This window comes from Vanellus vanellus (genome assembly GCF_965231255.1).
Source record: "Vanellus vanellus genome assembly, chromosome: 8".
NCBI lineage: Eukaryota > Metazoa > Chordata > Aves > Charadriiformes > Charadriidae > Vanellus > Vanellus vanellus.
In genome coordinates, this window is record NC_138913.1 from 11,784,300 (window position 1) to 11,804,012 (window position 19,713).

A 19,713-nucleotide genomic window follows, 5' to 3' on the forward strand; every position below is an offset into this window, starting at 1 on the left:
AGGAGGTTTCCTGTGGTCCCCGATGGGGTGGCACCAGGGGTGAGCACCGGTGCTGTGCTACGGGTGCTGCAGGGGGCAGGAGGGGTGCCCGACCCCTGGGGAGCAGGGGGAATCTGTGCCAGGCTGGGCACAGCGCTGATGCCAGGGGCAGGGACTGAGGCTGGGGGCATTGCTGCGGAGTACAGGGGAATGGGAAGGGGGATGGATGTAATGGGATGCCGTATCCCCCGTGGAAAGTCCCTCTGCTGGTGCCCGCCTTGCTGGCACCGCGTGGCACAGCACTCGCTTCATGCTCGCCAGCTACTGGAAAATAAAGCCCTTCTTTATTGAAAAATAAACCTTTCTCTGTACAAATAAATAACAGCCGGACTGCCTCTAGGGAAAATGGGGTGGACTTGCCAAGGTGGGGGTTCCAGGGGAGAGGAGGGCTGTAATCCCCGGCTGAGATGCTCCAGTACCCCATTGCCCTGGGGAGGTTGGGCTGTGCTGGTGGGAAGAGGGAAACTGAGGCACAATGGGGGACTAAAGGGTGGACGAGCCTGAGCCAGGGAGGGGGCTGTGTTTGAAGGACATGAGAGACCCCTGCCCCAGCACCCCATCCCCACATAGGCATGGCACCCCAAGGCACTGCGGGCACCACGGACACCGTTAGGATTTCAGTGCCTCGAGTGCCAAAGCAACGAGGCCGGGCATGCTGCGGGCCAGTGAGTCGCTTTCCAGCCCCACAAGGCCAGCGAAGGTGGTGGGGCGGCCCCCAACTGTGGCCCGCACCTGCGCCCGGTACAGCCCCTTGGTGTTTTTGGAGCTCAAGTCCACCAGGATCTGTGAGGAGATGACAACACTGTGAGTCCCAGGGGGGCCAGGGGCATGGCAGGATGGTGATGGTCTTGGAGGGTGGCACCACCTGGCTTCTAGGGCAGGGGGCTCAGAGCAGCTGGACAGGGCACTCACCTCCTGGAAGGTCATGGCCAGGTCTGGCTCAGGCACCTGCAGCACCCAGGTGTACAGCTCCCGCAGCGTGCCCACCCGCACCACCGACTCATTGAAGCCAGGGCAGGCTGCGACCCCAGAAATGGGCAGGAAAGAGATGGAGGGGGGGACATCAGGGGTGCACTGGGGAGTGGGACAAGTCACGGAGGCACCGTGCTGCTGCCCGCCCCCGGGGAGGAGCACCCATGCTCTGGGGATATTGGGGGAGCAGGGGCAGAGGGTCCCTGTGGAGGGGGGTATGGACAAGGGCTGTCCCACCGACATGGGACAACCAGCCCTGGAACTGGGGGGTGAAGTCGAGGTTGGGCTAGCCACCGTCCCCATGGTGGCACGTGGCATCCCGCAGTGGCTGGGGGCTGCAGGGCGCTTACCTCTGCCTGCGCCTGCTTCCTCCTCCTCCTCCTCCACCCCCGGCAGCTCCGTGGGCACCAGCTCACGCTTCTCTCTTGGCGCAGACCCTGCCACTGGGAGAGGCGTGAAAACCTTGGTGGGGATGTGGCCAGTGGGCACTGCCCAGGCACAGAGCCAGAGCCGGCTGGTGGATGGACACCCCACTAGCCCATCGGCCCCAGCCCCCCCAGGCTCCCGGGGCTCACAGCTCAGCATGGGGGTCCCCGCCAGCTCTCCAGGTGCCTGTTGCGGCTCCGTGGCTTCAAAAGGGGCGCTGAGGTCCAGCTCTGCCCGCAGCTGGGCGAGGAAGGCTCGTCCTTGTGCCACCAGCTCCTCCACCACCTCTTCGCCCTGCTGAAGGGAAGGAGGGACAGGGTGGGCAGTGGGGCACCCACAGGTCACCCGTGGGCATGGTTTGGTGCACAATGGCAGAGCTCAGGGCACAGCTGGGCTGGTGTCGGGTGGGGGACTGGGGACACACAACATCTTTATGGTTGTGTTGGGTCAGATCCTAAGCTGCGGGGTCAACCCATGGCTGGCACTGCACTGGTTGGACTGGGAGCACTGGTTTCACCTGGGGAGGGTGAGATGCCCCCTCTGTGGTAGCAGAGTGGGAGATACCACTGCCGTGGGTGCACAGGGGACAATGGGCCCAAGGGATGTCAGGAGGGGACACAGGGTGGCTTCTGGGCTTTGGCCCCTGGTGGCACTGTCACCAGAGGGGCAGGGGCTCCCCCCAGCTCATCCCTCCCCAAATACCTGCAAGAAGAGCCACGTCTCCCTGGGGAGCTGCCCCCCGTCCACCGTGGGTGCCGGGGGGCTGACCCCCACCATGGCCCTCAGCGCCTCCACCCAGTCCTGCAGCCGGGGTCCTACGGTCCTGAAGAGACCTGCGAAGGGGGGCAGCCCCCCGGCCCCCCGCCTGCAAGCACAGCAGGGCAAGCTCAGGCACGTGCCCAGTGGCACCCATTCCCTAGGCAGTGCCACCTCATGCCCTGCACACCCCTGGTGGGACCTGTGTGGCCCTGGGCACCCTGGGGAGCCATGTCCACCTCCCTCTAGGTGTGCCCTGGTTGCAGAAAGAGCAGGACCCCAATGCCTTAGGCTGTCTCCAAAAAGCCATGTCAGTGCCCACGGGCTTTTTGCCCCCAAACTCTTTAGCTACCTTGTGGCCCACCACACCTTACCTGGTGGGGGGTCTCCAGGGTCCCTCTGTTGTGGGGCTGGTCTGGCCCCCTGCCACAACCCGGCCTGTGGGGACAAGAAGGGAACAGGAAGGATGAGGGGTAGGGGAGCCCCATGGCAGGGCCAGGACAGGCTGCTGGTGACCCGGCCACTGGCATAGGGGAGACCGATGGGACCCCAAGTGGGCATGGGGTGGCCCAGCCAGGAGGGTACCTGGGGCATCCCTGCGGACACGGGGCGGGAAGAGATGCCCGTAGATCTTGCCCAGGAGCTGGGGCAGGGTGCGGGTGAGGAAGGAGAAGTCGAACTGGTTTCGGATGAAGTCCCCAGCCCGGCGCAGGAGATCCACCAAGGTCTGGGCGTAGGAGTGCAGCTCTGCAGGTGCAGCAGGAGAGCCATGGCCCCAGCACCACACCAGACCCACGCCACCAGAAATGGGGTCCCTCCCTGCACCCTCGCCCTGGCACGATCCCCTGGCTCACCACATCGTCTTGTCCTGGCACGGCAGGTCTCCTCGGCCAGGCGGGCACAGGCGGCCCGGCCCTGGGTAGCCCGGCAGGACCCGGCGTAGAAGGCACAGAGGCGAGCACGCTCGGGCGGCTGCTGCTCGGGGGGCAGCTGGGCCAGTGCCAGCAGGTCGAAGCAGCTCGGTTCCCGGCTGCCAGGGGCGGCTGCGAGGGCACCGGGGCTGCCATGAGGTGCTGAGCTCCTCCCGGGGCGATGTATCCCTGCAGCATCCCAGGCACCTGTGACCACCTCTGTCCCCCACCCCCGCCAGCGCAGCCGGTAGCACTCACGGTCCATCTGGAGGCTGAGCCAGTCCACGAAGGCAGCGACACGGGTGTAGACGCCCGGTTTGCCCCGCTCACCACAGCCGTCACCCCATGAGGTGATGCCGTAGAGGATGAAGCGGTGGGAGGAGGGGTCCTGGCATGCCAGTGGGCCCCCCGAGTCACCCTGGTGAGAGATGCCTATGTGTTGGTCAGAGGTGGGACCCTGACCACGGTGCATGCCCAGCACCACGTGCCACGAGAGATTTTTGAGTTTTGGATCTGGCAGCCCCCAGTCCCGGGCGTTACCTGGCAGGAGTCGATGCCCCCAGACAAGTACCCGGCACAGAACATGGCGCTGGTGAGCAGGTCCCTGCCCAGGGCTCCCCGGCATGTCTCCTGGCTGAGCAGGGGCACCTGTGCCTCCATCACCATGTCGGCTGCCGGACCCTCTGCCAGGCAAGACACCCGTTACAGGGTGCGCCATGCCCAGGCACCCCCCTCTCTTTTGCATCCCCCTGCCCTGGCTTGGTGCATCGGCACTGGGCACTGGAGAGGGAACTGGGGGATGGGTGTCAAGGTAGCACCTACCTTCGTAGAGGGACCCCCAGCCTGCGATGTAGCAGGCGGTGCCCGGGCTGGGCTCTGCGGAGCCGCTGGGCAGGCACACGGGGCTGACAGTGGGTGACGGGGCCAGCGGCACCGCCAGCTCCAGCAGTGCCAAGTCCCCATGAAAGGTCTTGGGGTTAAACTGGAAGAAGACAGAAGGGTATTGGGGGGGGAACCTGGGGTGTTCATACAGAGGTCATGGGGGGGTGCCCACCTCCACCAACCTTGGGGTGAGGCAGGATGCGCCGGACGGGCACTGCCCGCTCGCCCGCGTCCGGCTTGTCCAGCTCGTGGTCGCCCACCACCACCGTCCACGCCAGCTCATTCCGGTTCCTGGCAGGATGAGGGGATGGCAAGTTAGGGGGGGTGTAAGGGTTCCACCCCATACCCCCCATCTGTAGGGACAGCATCCTTATGTTGCTGTGCCCCTTGCCATACCCGGTGAAGCAGTGGGCTGCAGTGAGAACCCAGGAGTGTCCCACCAGCACCCCACCACACATCAGCTCCCCATGGAGCCGCACCGACACCAGCCAGGGCCAGGCCCCCCGCGGGGCCACACTGCCGCCCATGATCCGTCCTCGGGGGGCCGTGGCGTTGGGTTGGGGGCCCCCGCGACTTCCGCAGCTCCCTGGGGGACAAAACCGGGGTAAGAGGGGGGGATCCCCACAGCCTCGCTGCCGAGATGCCCCCTCTCCCAGGTGGACGCGGGGTGGCTGGGCAGAACGGTGGTGGGATGGCTGCGGCAGGCAGAGGGGGTGGCGGGCGACCCTCGGGAGGGGGGGTCAAGCTGCACCAGGCGCGCTGTCAAGCCTCATCGTGCTCACGGAGGCGAGCGGGCGGCGGGCCGGGGGCACCCCGCAGCCCGGCAGCTGCCGACGCTAACCTCTGCCCCCCAGCCCAGCAGGCAGCCGGGGGGCTGGGGGCGCCCGCCGGCGTGGTGGTGGTGGTGGTGGGAGGGGGGTTGGTGTGGGCACCACGGGGTCACCCCAGCTCACCTGGCATTGCCGCCTCCGCTGGCACATCAGGGCCCGGGGCTGCAGCTGCCATCCCTGCAGGGACAGGCTGTCATGGCATGTCACCTACACCCCCCCACCCCCCACCCCCCCCAATGTCACCACCATATCTCTGCTGTCCGCAATTCCCCCCTGCTCCCCTCAGTGTCCCCCAGATCCCCATCATCCTGAACAAACACCCCTGTCCCACCCCAGCTGCCCTTGTCACCTCAATCTCAGGGTGTCTTGGGGACACCCTCAGTGTCCCAAATCTCTCTGTCATGCCCCTTGCCCCATTCCCCCACACTCCCACCCCAGATTCTCAATCACCCCTCAATGCCCCATCACCACCAGTCTGCTCCATCAGTCCCAATGCTTCCATCTCCCAAATCTCCACATCTCACCCCAGATCTCTCCATGCCCCTCCATCTCCCCATCCCACCAGAGATCCCCCATCACCTTACCGTACCCCCACCTCCCCAGTCTCCCCACCCCAGCACCCCCTGTCACCCTCAATGCCCCATATCCCCTCCAGGCAATCCCAGGTGTCCCTTGGGGATGTCTCATTTGTTATTGTAGGGTGTCCCCTCTCTGGGAGGAACCAGAGGTGATGCGGGTATCCACTTACGGCACTCCTGGAGGCGGTGGCGGCAGAGCCGGGCGCTGAGCGGGGCGCAGGCGTGCTGGACCCCCTCGGGTGGGCACAGGCGTTGGTAGGGGGCACAGGCCTGGCTCAGTGCCCAGTTGCGCTGGGGCAGCTCGGGCAGTGCCTGGGCATCCAGCAGAGCCTGGCAGCTGGGCGGCACAGTGGGGGGCACGGCTGGTGCTGCAAGGATAGCAGGGCTGTGGGCATCCCCATGTCCTCCCTGCCCACCTCTGCCCAGGCCACCCTGGGATCCACTTTGGGGTGGGTGGGAAGGGGGCATGACGAGGCTGCGATGTTGGTATGTTTTGGTAGGGTCTCCTGGGTGCTCCCAGGAGCAAAACCATATCTTCTGGGATATGTTTTTTGGGGGGATGTCTGGGAAGGAGACAAGGGATCAGGCTATGTTTTGGATAGGGGTCCAGGTGATGTTTGGGTAGGATCTAGAGAAGATAGGGAACTGCTTGGGCAGGCAGGCTCTCTGGGTGGTGTTTTTTGTAGGGTGTCTAGCAGTTAGGGATATGTTTCGGGAGTCCGGGCACCATTTGGTAAAGCCTATAGTGGAGGGCATACTGTTTGGGTCAGTTTGTGGGTTGTCATTTTGGCAGGGTTTCTAGAGGATGAGGCAATGCTTTAGTAAGGAAGCAAAGAAGTATTTGGGCAGGGTCTCCAGGCATGGGTCTGTGTTTGGGTAGGGTCCCCCGGGCATGGATAGGGATCCCTGGCAGCATTTGGGTAGGAACCCTGGACTGTGTTTAGGTGGGGACCCCGGGGTCTGTTTGGCTATGTTCTCCTGGGGGTGGGGCAGTGGGGGCTATGGGGCCATGACTTACGTGGGCAGCGGCGGGTGAGGTTGGCGCAGGGGGGGAAGATGCAGGGGGCACAGAGCCCGCAGGCGCCCCGCTGCTGCTGCTGCTCAGCCAGTGCCCGCTCCAGTGCCAGCAGCGCGCTCCTCAGCGCCGCCTCCAGCACCAGCGTCCCCCGGCTTGATAGGGCTGCCGGGCACATGCAAGGTGCTCAGACCCCCAGCGTTCCCACCACTGCCCTCCACCACAGCCACAGCTGTCCCCAGCCCACTCAGTGTCCATGCCCTGATACCTCCATGGTGGGTGTCAGGTTGGGCACAGCCTGTCACCAGTTGGCATTGCCTAGGGTGACAGGCACAAGTGTCACCTCCCTGATGATGTTGGCACATGGGCACATGGTGTGTGGGGGGGTGTTTGCCCGGGGTCTGTTTGTGCCCATTGTGTGTGGGAGACCCTGTGGGCACACATGTGTGCAAACATGGGCATGCAGCGGGGTGTGAGTCCAGGCAGGCGTGCCCATGCGTGTCAGTGTGTGTGTGTACCTCTGGGCACACTTGTGTGCACCAGGGTCCGTATGCCTGTGTCTGCGTGTCCCTGCATGTGTGTGCCTATGTGTGTGCAGTCCTATGTATGACCTGTATGTGCATCCCTATGTGTGCCCACCTGTACCCACCCACAGCCGCCCTCCTGCTGGCCGTGTCCCGAAAGAGGGTCCCTCAGGGTTAGCACAGGTTCCCAGGCAGGAGGGAGAGCTGGTGGCTGTGGGGCATGAACCACACCGCTCCCTGCAACCCCAGTGTCCCCAGGTGCCACGGGCAGCACTTGCCACCCAGTCCAGGCAGCACAGGCATGACCCAGGGGGCTTTGCCAGGGACCCAGACATCCTCCTTGCGCTTCCCCCCCTTCCTGACGGTGAACCCAGGAGTCCCGGCTCCTACAGGAGTCCCGGCTCCTACAGCCGCCCTGTCCGCAGTCAAGCCCTCCCGCAAAGATGCCCCCATCCCCGTGCCCCACTGACCTTGTAGGACGCTGGCCGGCATGGGGTACAGCCCCTGGCCCAGGGGAGCCCCCTCTGCCAGCTGCAGCAGCTGTAGCAGCGGCAGCAGCACGGGAGGGACCAGGCGGACCCCAAGGAGAGTGCCCCGCATCCTCTTTCCTCCTCGCTCCATCCCCGGGCAGGCAAAGGGGGGCAGGAGGGGGGAGCCCCCGAAATGCCCGAGGCGGGCGAGGAGGGCTGGATATATACGGTGCCCCCCGGGCGGTGGGAGGAGAGAGGGGCCGGGGGAGCACAAACAAGGCGAGTTCATTAATGTCGCGCCAAGATGCCAGCTCGGGGCGGGGGGCGCGGGGGGGGGGGGGGCGCAGCCGGGGCCTCAATGCCGCCTTTGTTCGACGGGGCCTCCGGGCGGGCAGCATCAGACGGGCGCTGCGCTCCGGCGCTGCCCGCGGCCCTTGATCATTTTCACGCCAAGCCCCGGCCGCGCCACCCTCCCTCCCGCGGGCCCCGGGCCGGGGGCGCGGGGAGGCGGGAGGGGGGGGACAGCGGGCGGGTGGGAACGCACCGGCCGGCTGCGGGGCTCGGGGGGCCCGGGCCGGGCGTGGGAGACCCGCCGGGGGCTTCAAAGACGGGCAGCGGGCCGGGAGCGGCCGGGCGGACATTGGGGGCGGACACACACATACACACACACACACACACACACACACACACACACGGGGCGGGGGCGGGGGGGGGTCCCCTCTCTCTGCGCCAGCCCATCCCTGGCTGAACGGGCCGCCCGGTGCAGGGGTATTGCACCCCCGTGCTGAGCACCGGCTGCCCCGGGGACACCCCCGCGTTGCTCCCCCAGCACCCCGTGTCCGTCTGGAGTGCGGGGGGAGGGGAAGGGGACGGACGGACACGCGTCCCGGGGGGATGCCAGGGAGGGGGCAGGTGGGCCCAGGGCACCGGCTGCTTTTCTTCCTTTTCGGCAGTGGCAGGCAGCGAGCGGGCAGCATGCCCAGGTGTGAGGGGCAGCTTTGGCCCCACGGATCGGTGGCCCACACTTGCCCACTGGAGGGGGTCCCCCCAGCGTCTACGGTTTGGCTTGTCGTTGGCCCTACACTTTTGGGGTGCCCACACCACCCTCCTGCCCCCGTTGCCACCCTCCTGTGCCCACGGGCCCGGCCTCAGCTGCTTTGGTGGGGCAGGGCATGGCTGCATCCCCATCACCTCTGTGGGGCACGGGGCGGGGGGCCGTGCCGTGCCCTATCTCTGTCCCGGTCAGGGGCAAGGAGCGCCCGTGTCCCCATGTCCACTTAGCAGTCAGGGGGTGCTCGTGTCCCCACATCCATTGGAGGGAGGACAGGGGGTGCCCACACCCCCCTCTCTGTCCCCATTAGGTGCGGGAAGTGCCCGTGTCCCCATCCCCATTTAGGGGCCGGAGGGGTGGGGGGGGGGCTGCCCGTGCCGCTACCCCCGTCCCCATTAGGGGCAGGGGCGCCTCCGTGCCCGCAGCCCCGGCCGTGCCGCGGTCCCCCCTGCCCCCTCCCCCGGCCCCGATGGTGCCAGCGGGGCGCGGACAATGCCGCTTCAGTGGCACATCAAAGGCGCGGCGCTGCCCGCGGCTGGCACGGCGACAGGCCCGCCGCAGATGAAAGCCCCGTCCCCGCCGGGCTCCCACCTCGGCCGCGGGGACATCGCGGGGGCACGTTGCGCCTCTGCCCCACGGGGGACAGCGGAGACGGGGTGGGGTGGGGGAGGGCAGCGCCATCCCACCGCTAGGAGAGGCCCCGCGCTCTGCCCCGGTGTCCCCGCACGGGTCCCCCCTACTCGTGACACGGGCTTGCGCTGTGGGGGTCAACCACTCGGCTGATCACGAGTGACCAAAGGCTGGCGTGGGGTTCGCCCCCGGGCCCCACCGTGCCCCCCGCCTCCCCCCCCCCCCCTCCTCCGGCCCCGGTGCCGGTGCCAACCCCATTAACCTAATTGGCGAGGCGCTCGGCCGCCCCGGGCGGCGGCGGCAGTGGGACCCCGGGGCCCGGGCAGATCCCAGCCCCGGCGGCGGGGAGGGAGGGAGGGAGGGACGGCGCCCCCGGGGGCCCCGATTGTCCGGTAATTGGCGCGGGCAGCCGAGCCCGGCCGGCACCGGCGGGACGGGGGGGGGCGCGGGGAGCGGGCACCGGGAGCGGGGGGCGATTCGTGGGGACAGCTTGGGGGTGCCGGGGTCGGTACCGGGATGCCGGCCATGGGGTGACTCCGGCCGTGGGTAGGGTCGGGGGTAGGGAGCTTGTGGGCATGCAGGGGCGCGGGAGTCGGTTTTGGGGTGCGTCTCGGGATGGGGGGGTCAGTGCCGGGTACCAGGAGTAGGGGGACGCCGGGAGGGTCGGGGATTAGGGGGATTCGGGGTGTGGGGTGACGCTGGGGCTGGGGGGGTCACTGTGGGAGTGTGGGGGTGGGACACCGCTGCGGGGGGGGGGGGGGTGCGGGGGGGGGACCGCTGTGGGGGTACATTTGGGGCCGAGAGCCACTATAAGGGTACGGGCGGGGGGCTGTGGGCGGGGTCATCAAGGGGGCGGGGCTACCCGGCAAGCTGGGGCGGGGACTACATGATTGGGCGTGTCCGGGGGCGGGGCCTATTCACGGGGGTTGGGGCGTGGTTTATCCGACAGGCTGGGCGTGGTCTAACCGGCGGGGCGTGGTCAGGAGGCGTGGCCTACCCGGCGGATCGTGGGCGCGGTCAGATTGGAGGGGCGGGACTGTGGGCGGGGCACAGCGGGTCGGGCGCGGGTCGGCGGGCGGGGCCGGCGGGGGCCGGGGCCGGGGCCGGGCGCGTTTCGGGGCCGGTGGGGGCCGGGGCCGTGCCGGGCCATGGCGAGCTCGGAGCGGAGCGCGCTGCTCACGTACCGCCTGTGCGGCGGCTCCGGCGAGGAGGAGCGGGGTCGGGAGCGCCCCCGCGGCCGGGCCGCCGCCGCCGCCGCCCCCCGCAAGCTGCCCACCTTCCTGGGCGTCGTGGTGCCCACGCTGCTCTCCATGTTCAGTGTCGTCCTCTTCCTGCGCCTCGGTGAGTGCCGCCGTACCCCTCCCGGGCGCCCCCCGTCCCCCCTCCTCCCTCCCGCCGTCCGGGGCCCTCCGAGACTCACCAGCCCTGCCTGGCACCCCCAGTCCGGGCCCCGTGTCCTCCCGGGGCCCCGTGTCCTCCCGAGGCCCTCCGAGACCGGAGACCCCCGTGTCCGGGAGCCCCTGGGCTCACCCCGAGTGCCCCAGTTCAGAGCCCCAGTATCCTCCCTTTGCCCTCCCGGTGCTCCCCTCAGCCTCCCAGTCTGACGTCCTAGTGCCCTCCCTGAGCTCCCCCAGCCTGGGTCCCCAGCGTCCTCCCAGTGCCCTCTCCTGAGCCTCCCTCTCTGGAGTCCCAGTGCTTCCCTCCAGTGCTCACCCCAGTGCCCCCAGTCTAGGAACCCAGTGCCCTCTCCTGAGCTCCCCCAGTGGAGTCCCAGTGCCCCCTCTGTTCTCCCCTAGGCTGAGGTCCCAGTGTTGTGTGTCCCCTCCTGACCCCTCCAGTTTGAGGCCTGAGGCCTCAGGGCTCCTGCTGTACCTGCAAGATTGGAACCCAGTTAGGAACTTCAATGCCCCCCGTAAGGGACCTAAGTCTGAAGCCCTAGCATCCCTGGGGCAGGACCCCTGTGCCTTCCCAGTGCCTTCCCTAAGCGAGATCCCAGTGCCTTCGTGTCCCCCTATTCCCCAGTGCCAGGATCTCGCTGATCCCCGGGCATCTCCCAGTGCTGGGCTCCAGCACTCCAGTACAGCATCCCAGTTCTCTCCCAGATCCTGTATGGCTGCCCCCCTGCTCTGGGCTTTTCAGGCACAGATTGGGACCCAGTTAGGGTTATGAGTCTGTTACTGAGCAACCTTGGAGAACTAAGGGGTCAGACTGGGCATGGACCAGGGGGGGTGGCAGCCCTATGGGGGACCCTGGGCAGGGGGGGAGATGCCCCAGCCCGGCCCAGGGCAGGCAGAGGCCCAGGTCAGGCAGCGTCTGCCTGGGTCCGGGAACAGGGAAAGCTTTTCCTCTTTTACTTTCCGCCCACGGAAAGTCCAGGGCGGGAGTTGGCTGTGTGCCGGGGGGGGGCCTAGCAGGCCCCGGAGGACCTTGAGCCCCTTCCCCTGGCCGAAGGACCCCCCCTGAACTGTGGGCTGAGGGGCACAGCTCTCCCCTGCCATCACTCACCCCCTTCATACCCTTCCCACCCCCCTGCCTGGGGTCCTCGCACAGGCTCTGACCCCCCAACCCCTACACCATAGCAGCCACTGGGGTGTCCCCCCCCGGCCCTGGTCCCCCCGCCTGTCCCAGTCCCCCCACCCGGGGGTGTGTTTCCCGGGGGGCCGTGGGGCTGGAGGGGAAGTGCAGGGTGGAGGGGGAGGGGAGCTGCCGGGAAATGGAACCGTCCCACTGTGGAGGGGCCGTGGCTCCCCCCAACAATCCCCCGCTTCCCCCACACCTCAAACACCCCCCAGATCTCCAGGGTGAGCAGTCCCTACTGCTTACCTCCACACTGCTTTCGGGGCACCTCTTTATTCCCCCCCCCCCCCCCTCCCTGCTTTTGGCACTTGGGCACCCTCCAGCCCTCCGGGGATCACGGGGGTGCCCCCGAACCCAGTCTTTCTCCCCGAGAGCTCCTTGCGGTGCCCGTGCCCCCGCCATGCCCCGGCACCCCCCTCGCCTCCCCGCGGGTATGGCTGCGGCCTGGCTTGCGGCTGAGATAGGGCATCTCCCGGCAGCCGCAGGCAGCCCCTTCCTGCCCGTGGTGCCGCCGGCCGGGCTCGCCTCCCGTCACCCCGGGCAGGGCTGTGGGGGGCCCTGGGTGCCCTGTCCCCGGGGTGGGGGGGGCAGGGAGCGGTGCCCCAGCTGGCAGGGACGCCCCGGGGCTGCTTTTGCTTCCTGCTTTTGCAGCGGGCAAGCGCAGCAACAACGTGAACCCTGTGGGTTCCTGGTGCCCGAGCTGGGGCACGAGGCACCCCTTGCTCGCTGAGGGTGATAGAGGGGCACGGGGGTACCAGCACCCTCCCCTACAGTGCCCCAGGGCTGGGTGGGCAGCAGAGTCCCTGCCCTGTTTGTTTGCTTTTTGGGTGTGCCCCGCTGAGCTGCCCGTGCCCAGGATGCACTCGGGTCTGAGCCTGGCACGGCAGGAGGATGGAGATGCCCTGAGGTGGGGGGCACCGGCTGGGCTGGCCCTGGGTGCTGCTGTTGGTGGCAGTGCTGTGGGATGGGGACATCCCCACCCAGGCACGGAAGGGGGTGGCATGTTTGGGGGGAGCTGCGGGCACAGCGATGGGAGCAGCCCACGTGCCTCAGTGAGGATGAGGTCTGGGGGTTGGCTGTGCCCGGGGACCCTGTCCTGGGGGTGGTCTGTGCCCAGCTAATGGGTACACCATCCTCTCCCCTGTCCTTGGCAGGGTTCGTGGTGGGTCATGCTGGGTTGTACCAAGCCCTGGCCATGTTTGCAGTGGCATACTTCATCATCGGCATGACGGTGCTGTCTGTGTGTGCCATTGCCACCAACGGGGCACTGGATGCTGGAGGAGCCTACTGTATCCTTTGCTGTGGGTGCTGCCAGGGCAGGGCATGTGGGCTGAAATGAGGTGACCACCCAGCGGCCTTGGGGTGCCACGCTGGGGCTGTGACTGCCTCCCTGGCCTGGGAGGGAGGGGTGAGGGCACCCAATGGTGCTTTGGGCTGCTGGCATCTTCCCTTGACTCAAGCAAGATATGATCAGCCGTGCCCTGGGCCCAGAGTTTGGGGGCAGCATCGGGATCATGTTTTTCCTGGCCAACGTCTGTGGCAGTGCCCTCTACGTACTGGGGCTGGTGGAGGCAGTGGTGGACAGCTTTGGGATCCCACCTGGTGAGTACCCCTGTGTGTGGTGGCAGGGGACAGTGGGTGTCTCTCCCCTGAGTAGCCCTAATGCCCTGCCACGCGTGCCAAGCACTGTGCCTGGCATAGCCGGCACAGCTCACCCACCTGAGTTGGTGCCCATCATGCCTGGCACAGTGCTGGTGGCTCTCAGCTCCTGGTGATGCCCCCTCTGAGCCCCACTAATCCTGGCTTGTCTCTGCCCAGGGCAAAAAGCGGGCACAGGTGTCCACGTCCTGCCTCAGAGCTACTGGTACGAGCTGCTCTATGGCACCGTGCTGCTGGCTCTCTGCCTCCTCGTGTGCCTCGTGGGTGCCTCCATCTACGCCAAAGCCACCTTCCTCATCTTCCTCATTGTTGCGGGCGTCCTGGGCACCATCCTTGTCAGCTTCTTCGCCACGCGGCCCATTGGGGTACCCATTCGCCTGCCCCACTTCAACGGCTCCGAGGCTGAGAATGGCTCCTTCACTGGCTTCTCCCTCGCCACCCTGCGAGACAACCTGGGCGGTGAGGAGCGGCTCTCCCCACCCTACACACCATACCCACTGTGGCAACTGTGCCCCAGGGAGGGGTGACACTGGCACCTCCACATTGACAAGGGCTCACCAGAGGGTGGGGAGAGCTTGTGGGCACAAAGCAGGTGCCGCGGGGTGGCGTATCCCGTGGTTTGGGTATGGGGGCATCAAGCAGAAGGTATATGGTGGGGCTGTGTCACCCTGGACAGCCTGTCACAGCCTGTGCCCATGTGTCCTGCAGGCGGGTATGGAGTGGACTACACCACTGGGCAGATGATGAGCTTCAGCTCCGTCTTTGCAGTGATGTTCAATGGCTGCACCGGCATCATGGCAGGGTCCAACATGTCAGGTATGGCCAGGGTATGCTGGGCTGGGTGGCACTGGAGCGGGAGCCAAGGCTGGAGGAGAGCAGGGGTTGCTGTGCCTGAGAGGCACTAATGCTGCCTGCTCCTGCCCACAGGGGACCTGAAGCGCCCAAGCTACTCCATCCCACGGGGCACCATCTCTGCTGTGCTCTTCACCTACCTCGTCTACAACCTGCTGGCTTTCCTCATGTGTGCCACCTGTGACAGGTACAGCCACCAGTCCCCTCTCTGGGGCCCTTGATGCTGGGGTGTACCAGGTGCCAGAGCATGCTTGCCTGAGCCGAGGTGGGTGCCAGCGTGTCTGTGTCCCTCTCCAGGACACTCCTGCAGAAAGACTACGGCTTCCTGCGTGACATCAGTATCTTCCCGCCACTGGTCACTGTGGGCATCTATGCTGCCACCCTCTCCGCGGCCATGAGCAACCTCATTGGGGCATCCCGCATCCTCTACGCCCTGGCCCGGGATGATCTCTTTGGTGAGTGCCCAGAGTGCGCTGGGGACCAGCCTTGGCACCAGGGAACCGGCACTTAGTGTGGGGACAGGACTCCTGGGTGCTGGCCGAGTCCGTTGGTGCCTGCCAGGTACCCCAGCCCAACCTCCCTGCTCTGCCCACAGGCCGGGCGCTGGCGCTGGCCAAGAAGACGTCCGCAAGTGGGAACCCTGTGATGGCAGTGATCCTCTCCTGGCTGGTGGTGCAGGTGAGTTTACCGGTGATGCTCTTTTCCCAGCCCTACTACGTGTAGGTGGGTTGATGCCTGGGCTGGGTGTCGAGGAGCCTGGAATGTCCCCTTGCCCCTGGGTACCCCCCCGGCCCTGGGTGTCCTGCTGCAGCTGTGCTTTTCCCTCCACAAGCATATAAATGAAGAATAAACTACAGCAAGGGGCAGGGATTTGTGCCCATGTGGCACTGCCCTTACCCTTTCCCGGCACACCTCTGTGGCGTGCCCCAAACTCGGCAGGGATGTCTTGGGCAGGTACTGGGGGTGCCGTCCCGGGGGGCTGCATTCACCCTGTGCCCCCTCATGCTCTCTGCAGCTGGTGCTTTTCTCCGGGAAGCTCAACACCATCGCCGGGGTCGTGACCACCTTCTTCCTCTTGGTTTACGCCACTGTCAACCTGGCCTGCCTGGCACTGGAGTGGGCATCGGCCCCCAACTTCAGGTACTTGCCGGCACAGGGGAGGGAGGCTGCACCGAGATGCTGGGCAGGCACCTATCCGTCCATCTGTCTGTCTGCAATTCCCCTGCCATCCCTGTGCCCACTGCCCCTCTGGCAGGGCAGATATGCTAAGCACCCCTCTCCTGGGTATTAAGGGGGGCAAACACCACCCCCGTCCCTCAGGAGGGAAAAGGGGATGGGTCCCAGTGTGGCACTGGCTTGGCACAGGCCCCACGCCCTGGCACCACTTTGCTGAGTGGGTACAGATAAATCCAGCGCCATCGGGTACCACCCGCCCCCTCCCCTTAGGCTTTCCGGAGGTAATTTATAGCCTCTGCCCGCCCGGCATCCCCCAGGCAGCTTGCCAAGCGGTGATGGAGCCCACTTTCCATTAGCGCTAATTAAACTAACGGGGAAGGGGGAGGGAGGGGGGGATCCTGGGGAGGGGGGGAAGGGAGGAGGAGAAGATCTTCCAGGAAGGAGGAGTGTGTGTGGCAGGCAGCCCCAGCCTGGGGCAGGGGGCGTGGGGTGCCCTGGGACGGGGCTGGCCTGGCAGGGCTGCCCAAATCTGAGGGGGGCACGGCAGGGTGACTGGGGGGAGCCTCATCTCCCTCCTGGGTGATGCCTGCCGCCCTTGGTGCAGTGTGCTCTGCCTCCGAAGCAGGGAGAGTCCCCAGGGTGGGACAGAGGTGGTGCCAGAGCAGGGCTGGGTGGCACTGCCTGGGGGTCCCCCAGAGTACCCCATTCCCAAGGGACAGCTGGTGTCTGTGCCAGGCTGGGGCTTGCCCCCCCTCTTCCCCCCCAGCTGCTGCCTCAGCTGGGCACGGAGCGGGCAGGATGGGTGCCTGGGGTGGTGGGAGGCTGCTGGGGTGGGTGGCGATGGTCCCCTCCCCCACCCCACATCTGGTGCTGCCCCTCCCCACACTGAGGTCTCCATCAAGCGCAGCGGAAAAGGATTTTAATTACCTTTCAGGAAAAACAACAATTAGAGAAAATAACAGCTTCTTGCCTCCCCGCCTCCGCCTCCCTGTGCCAGGCTGAATAGGCGCCGCGGCCACCGGCGCTGCCACGCGCTGCCTGACGCTACCTGGACCCCGGCTCTGCGAGGGCAGCCAGAGCCCCATAACCATCAGTACCCCCTTTGCCGGGGCTGGCAGCAAGGGGCTGCCCGGTGCCCTGGGAGGTACCATCTCCCCTCTGTGCCCTCTTCTGCAGGTGTTTGGGGTGCCTGACATGCCCTGGGCTGGCACAGCAGGGTTCACTGGGGGTGGCTGGTTGGCACCTTGGCACGGCACCCCTTGCTGTGCCTGCCCTGCAGCTGGAATGGGGACCATGCGATAGTGGCTGTCCCTTTCTCCCTGCTCCAGGCCCACCTTCCGGTACTTCACCTGGCACACGTGCCTGCTGGGCATTGCGGGCTGCTGTGTCATGATGTTCCTCATCAGCCCTGTGTCGGCCTCAGCGAGCCTGGGCTTCCTCCTCCTCCTCCTCCTCGCTCTCCACTACCTCTCGCCCAGTAGCACCTGGGGCTACATCAGCCAGGCCCTCATCTTCCACCAGGTGAGCCCTGTCTTCCTCCGCTGTTCCCTCATGGGGTGGAGAGCTGGTGTCCCCCAGATGGTGTCCCCATGGCAGCTCCATCCCAGGCAGCATGTCCTCAGAGCTGGGATCCCCATGGGTGGTTTGTTGAAAGAAGGGGTGTTCCTCACTTGCTGCCCTCCCTCCCTCCAGGTGCGGAAGTACCTGCTGATGTTGGATGTGCGGAAGGACCATGTCAAGTTCTGGCGCCCACAGATGCTGCTGATGGTGCAGAACCCGCGGGGCAGCGCACGCCTCATTGACTTTGTCAATGACCTCAAGAAGAGCGGACTCTATGTCTTGGGCCATGTCGAGCTGCAGGACTTGGGTGAGGGTCTGCACTGTCCCCAGCACTGGTGGCCTCTGCTCTTTGCTGTGGTGCTGGGGGCGTTCCTGGAGTCCTTCCGACTGGGCAGGGTGGGCACAGCAAGGGAATGTCAGCATTTTGAGCACACATGTGGCACCTTGGGCTTGCTATGGGGGAGATAGGTGGCTTGTGTCTGTCCCACATCTCTTGTGCACATGGGCTGCACACTTGCACGTGCGTGTGCTCAAGTATTCATCCCTACATATGCACATGGGGCTCCTGCTTGTGTCGGTGCTGGTCTGCACACATGGCACATGCCACCCAGGCTCCTCTGGGCCTCTGTGCAGCATGGTCCTGTTGCGTGAGTCAACGCCTGCGCACACCCAGCACACACTCGGCACAGCCTTGCACATGCGTGTGCATGCGTCCATCCTCACTTCAGGTCTGCCACTGTGTGGCCATGTGCTTCAGGCGTGTTTGCACCCTGGTGTGTGTTGGTTTGCACACACATGCTCCCTGGCACATGCCATGGCTGTCTCCATCCCCACCCCAGCGGATGCATGGGCTCTGCTCCCTCCCCCCATGCCGTTGCCGTGGTGACTAATGGCCTGAAATTGGGGAGGGGGGATGGGGCTGCTGTGGTATTTTTTATATACTTATGTATAATTTCATCTCTCTGGCTAGAAGCACCTGCTTCCACCCTCCCTGTCTCGTGGGTGCTGGGATGGGCACAGGGGTTGGCATTGGTTTTGCAGGGGGGTGCTGTGAGGACGGCAGGGTGAGTCCCCACTATGGGTTACCTGACCCACTGATGCTGTTCTTGCTCCCCACCCAGACACGCTGCCCTCGGACCCGCTGCAGCCCCAGCAGGACTCGTGGCTGAGCTTGGTGGACAAGCTGAACGTCAAGGCCTTCGTGAGCCTCACCCTTGCACCCTCGGTGCGGCACGGTGTCCGGCAGCTCCTCTTCACCTCTGGCCTTGGTGAGTGGCACCCAGGCTGGGCATGGGTGAAGGTCCACCCCACTGCCCCTGCGGGGTGAGAAGTACCAAGGGGTTTGGAGGCACCTGGATGGGCGATGCCAAAGTCGAGGTGGGGCTTGGAGGCATCTGGGATGAGCAAAGCTGAAGCTAAGTTGGGGCTTGGAGGCATCTGTGTTAGCAGTGTTGAGGGGCTTGAAGACACCTGCATGGGCAATGCCAAGGGGGTTGGAAGCACCTGGTGTGGGCAGTGCCAAAGCCAAGTTGGAGCTTGGAGAGGTTTTGGGTGGGCAATGCCAGGTTGGGTCTTGGAGGCATCTGGGTGCGTGATGCTGAGGGGTCAGGAGTCACCAGGTTGAGCAATGCCAAAGCCAAGCTAGGGCTCGCTGGCACTTGTAGTGCCCGTCTTTGCTCAGCCAGGTTGGTGCATTCTCTCTGGCAGGTGGGATGCGCCCCAACACCCTGGTGCTGGGCTTCTATGATGACGCGGCACCGCAGGATGGTCTCGCCCATCACCCTGCCTTCACCAGCACCCGTGAGGAGGTCCCCCTGGGCTTCCCCCCTCTTCGGGCACCCACCGCCCCCAAGCTGCTGTCGGCCCGGGAGTATGTGGGCATCGTGGCTGATGCCCTGAAGATGCTTCGCAATGTCCTGCTGGCCCGGCAGCTGGAGAGCCTGGACAAGGCCTGGGAGCTGCGGCGGGCCGCCAGTCCCCCACCCACCATCCACGTCTGGCCTGTCAACCTGCTGCGGCCCGACAGCGCCCGCTATGCTGACACCTGCAGCCTCTTCCTGCTGCAGATGGCCTGTGTCCTCAACATGGCACGGGCCTGGCGCCGGGCCCGCCTGCGCCTCTTCCTCTGCGTGGAGGCGGGCGCCATGCCCCATGCCCAGGAGGAGAAGCTGCGCCAGCTCCTCAAGGACTTGCGCATCCAGGCCCAGATCCAGCTGGTGCCCTGGGACACTGTCACCCGCCTGCACTGGCAAACCCGCCAGGGACCCCCGGGGGGGCCGGCGCCCGCCGGGGCAGCAGCGGAAGAGGAGGAAGAAGAGGCGGTGAACTTCCCGGCCAACGCCACCCAAGTGTCAGATGAGTACGTCTGTGCCGCCAACAAACTCGTCCTGGAGCAGAGCCCTGCGCCGGCTGTGCGTTTCCTCTACCTGCCGCGGCCACCGGCCGACACCAGCCTCTACCCGCTCTACCTGCACCAGCTGGAGCTGCTCACCCGCGGGCTGGGCCCCACCGTGCTGGTGCACGGGGTGAGTGCCGTCACCAGCACCCAGCTCTAGGTCACTCCCCCCGGCCCTGTGTCCCCCCCCAGCTCCCTGCACCCTCCTTCGCCCAGTGCCTTTAGCAGCCCGAGCCTGGGGGTGGCCCCAGCCCCAGTGGCCCCAGCCTGGCGGGCAGAGAGGGGTCGGTGCCCCATGCCGGGAGGTGGGTGCTGGGGGAGGGTGGGTTGGTTTTTTTTGGGGGGGGGGGGCTGTCTCTTGCACAGGCTTAAAGCTGCCCTGGCAGGATCCGGGCACAGCCCTGGCACCG

At 66.2% G+C, this 19,713-nt stretch overlaps 2 protein-coding genes across 2 annotated transcripts; one reads left to right on the top strand and one right to left on the bottom strand.

Moving 5' to 3' along the window:
* Positions 1–648: 648 nt before the first annotated feature.
* PRSS56 (serine protease 56) lies at positions 649–10,234 on the bottom strand (the record flags this gene model as incomplete). The annotated part of the gene is made up of 17 exons (XM_082487218.1): positions 649–822; positions 952–1,058; positions 1,362–1,499; positions 1,587–1,734; positions 2,140–2,302; positions 2,568–2,631; positions 2,779–2,940; positions 3,048–3,236; positions 3,363–3,522; positions 3,645–3,787; positions 3,927–4,086; positions 4,169–4,277; positions 4,383–4,572; positions 5,565–5,762; positions 6,413–6,574; positions 7,404–7,473; positions 10,082–10,234. 17 exons carry the CDS (start codon positions 10,232–10,234, stop codon positions 649–651), a joined length of 2,490 nt encoding a protein of 829 aa, XP_082343344.1.
* On the top strand, positions 10,233–19,521 carry SLC12A9 (solute carrier family 12 member 9; the record flags this gene model as incomplete). Its single annotated transcript, XM_082486960.1, has 13 exons — positions 10,233–10,425; positions 12,816–12,950; positions 13,126–13,263; positions 13,480–13,779; positions 14,029–14,136; positions 14,248–14,359; positions 14,470–14,627; positions 14,768–14,850; positions 15,188–15,312; positions 16,677–16,869; positions 17,041–17,215; positions 18,030–18,176; positions 18,616–19,521. The coding sequence occupies 13 exons, from the start codon at positions 10,233–10,235 to the stop codon at positions 19,461–19,463; spliced, it is 2,715 nt and encodes a 904-aa protein (XP_082343086.1). The 3' UTR covers positions 19,464–19,521.
* Between the last annotated feature and the right edge of the window lie 192 nt (positions 19,522–19,713).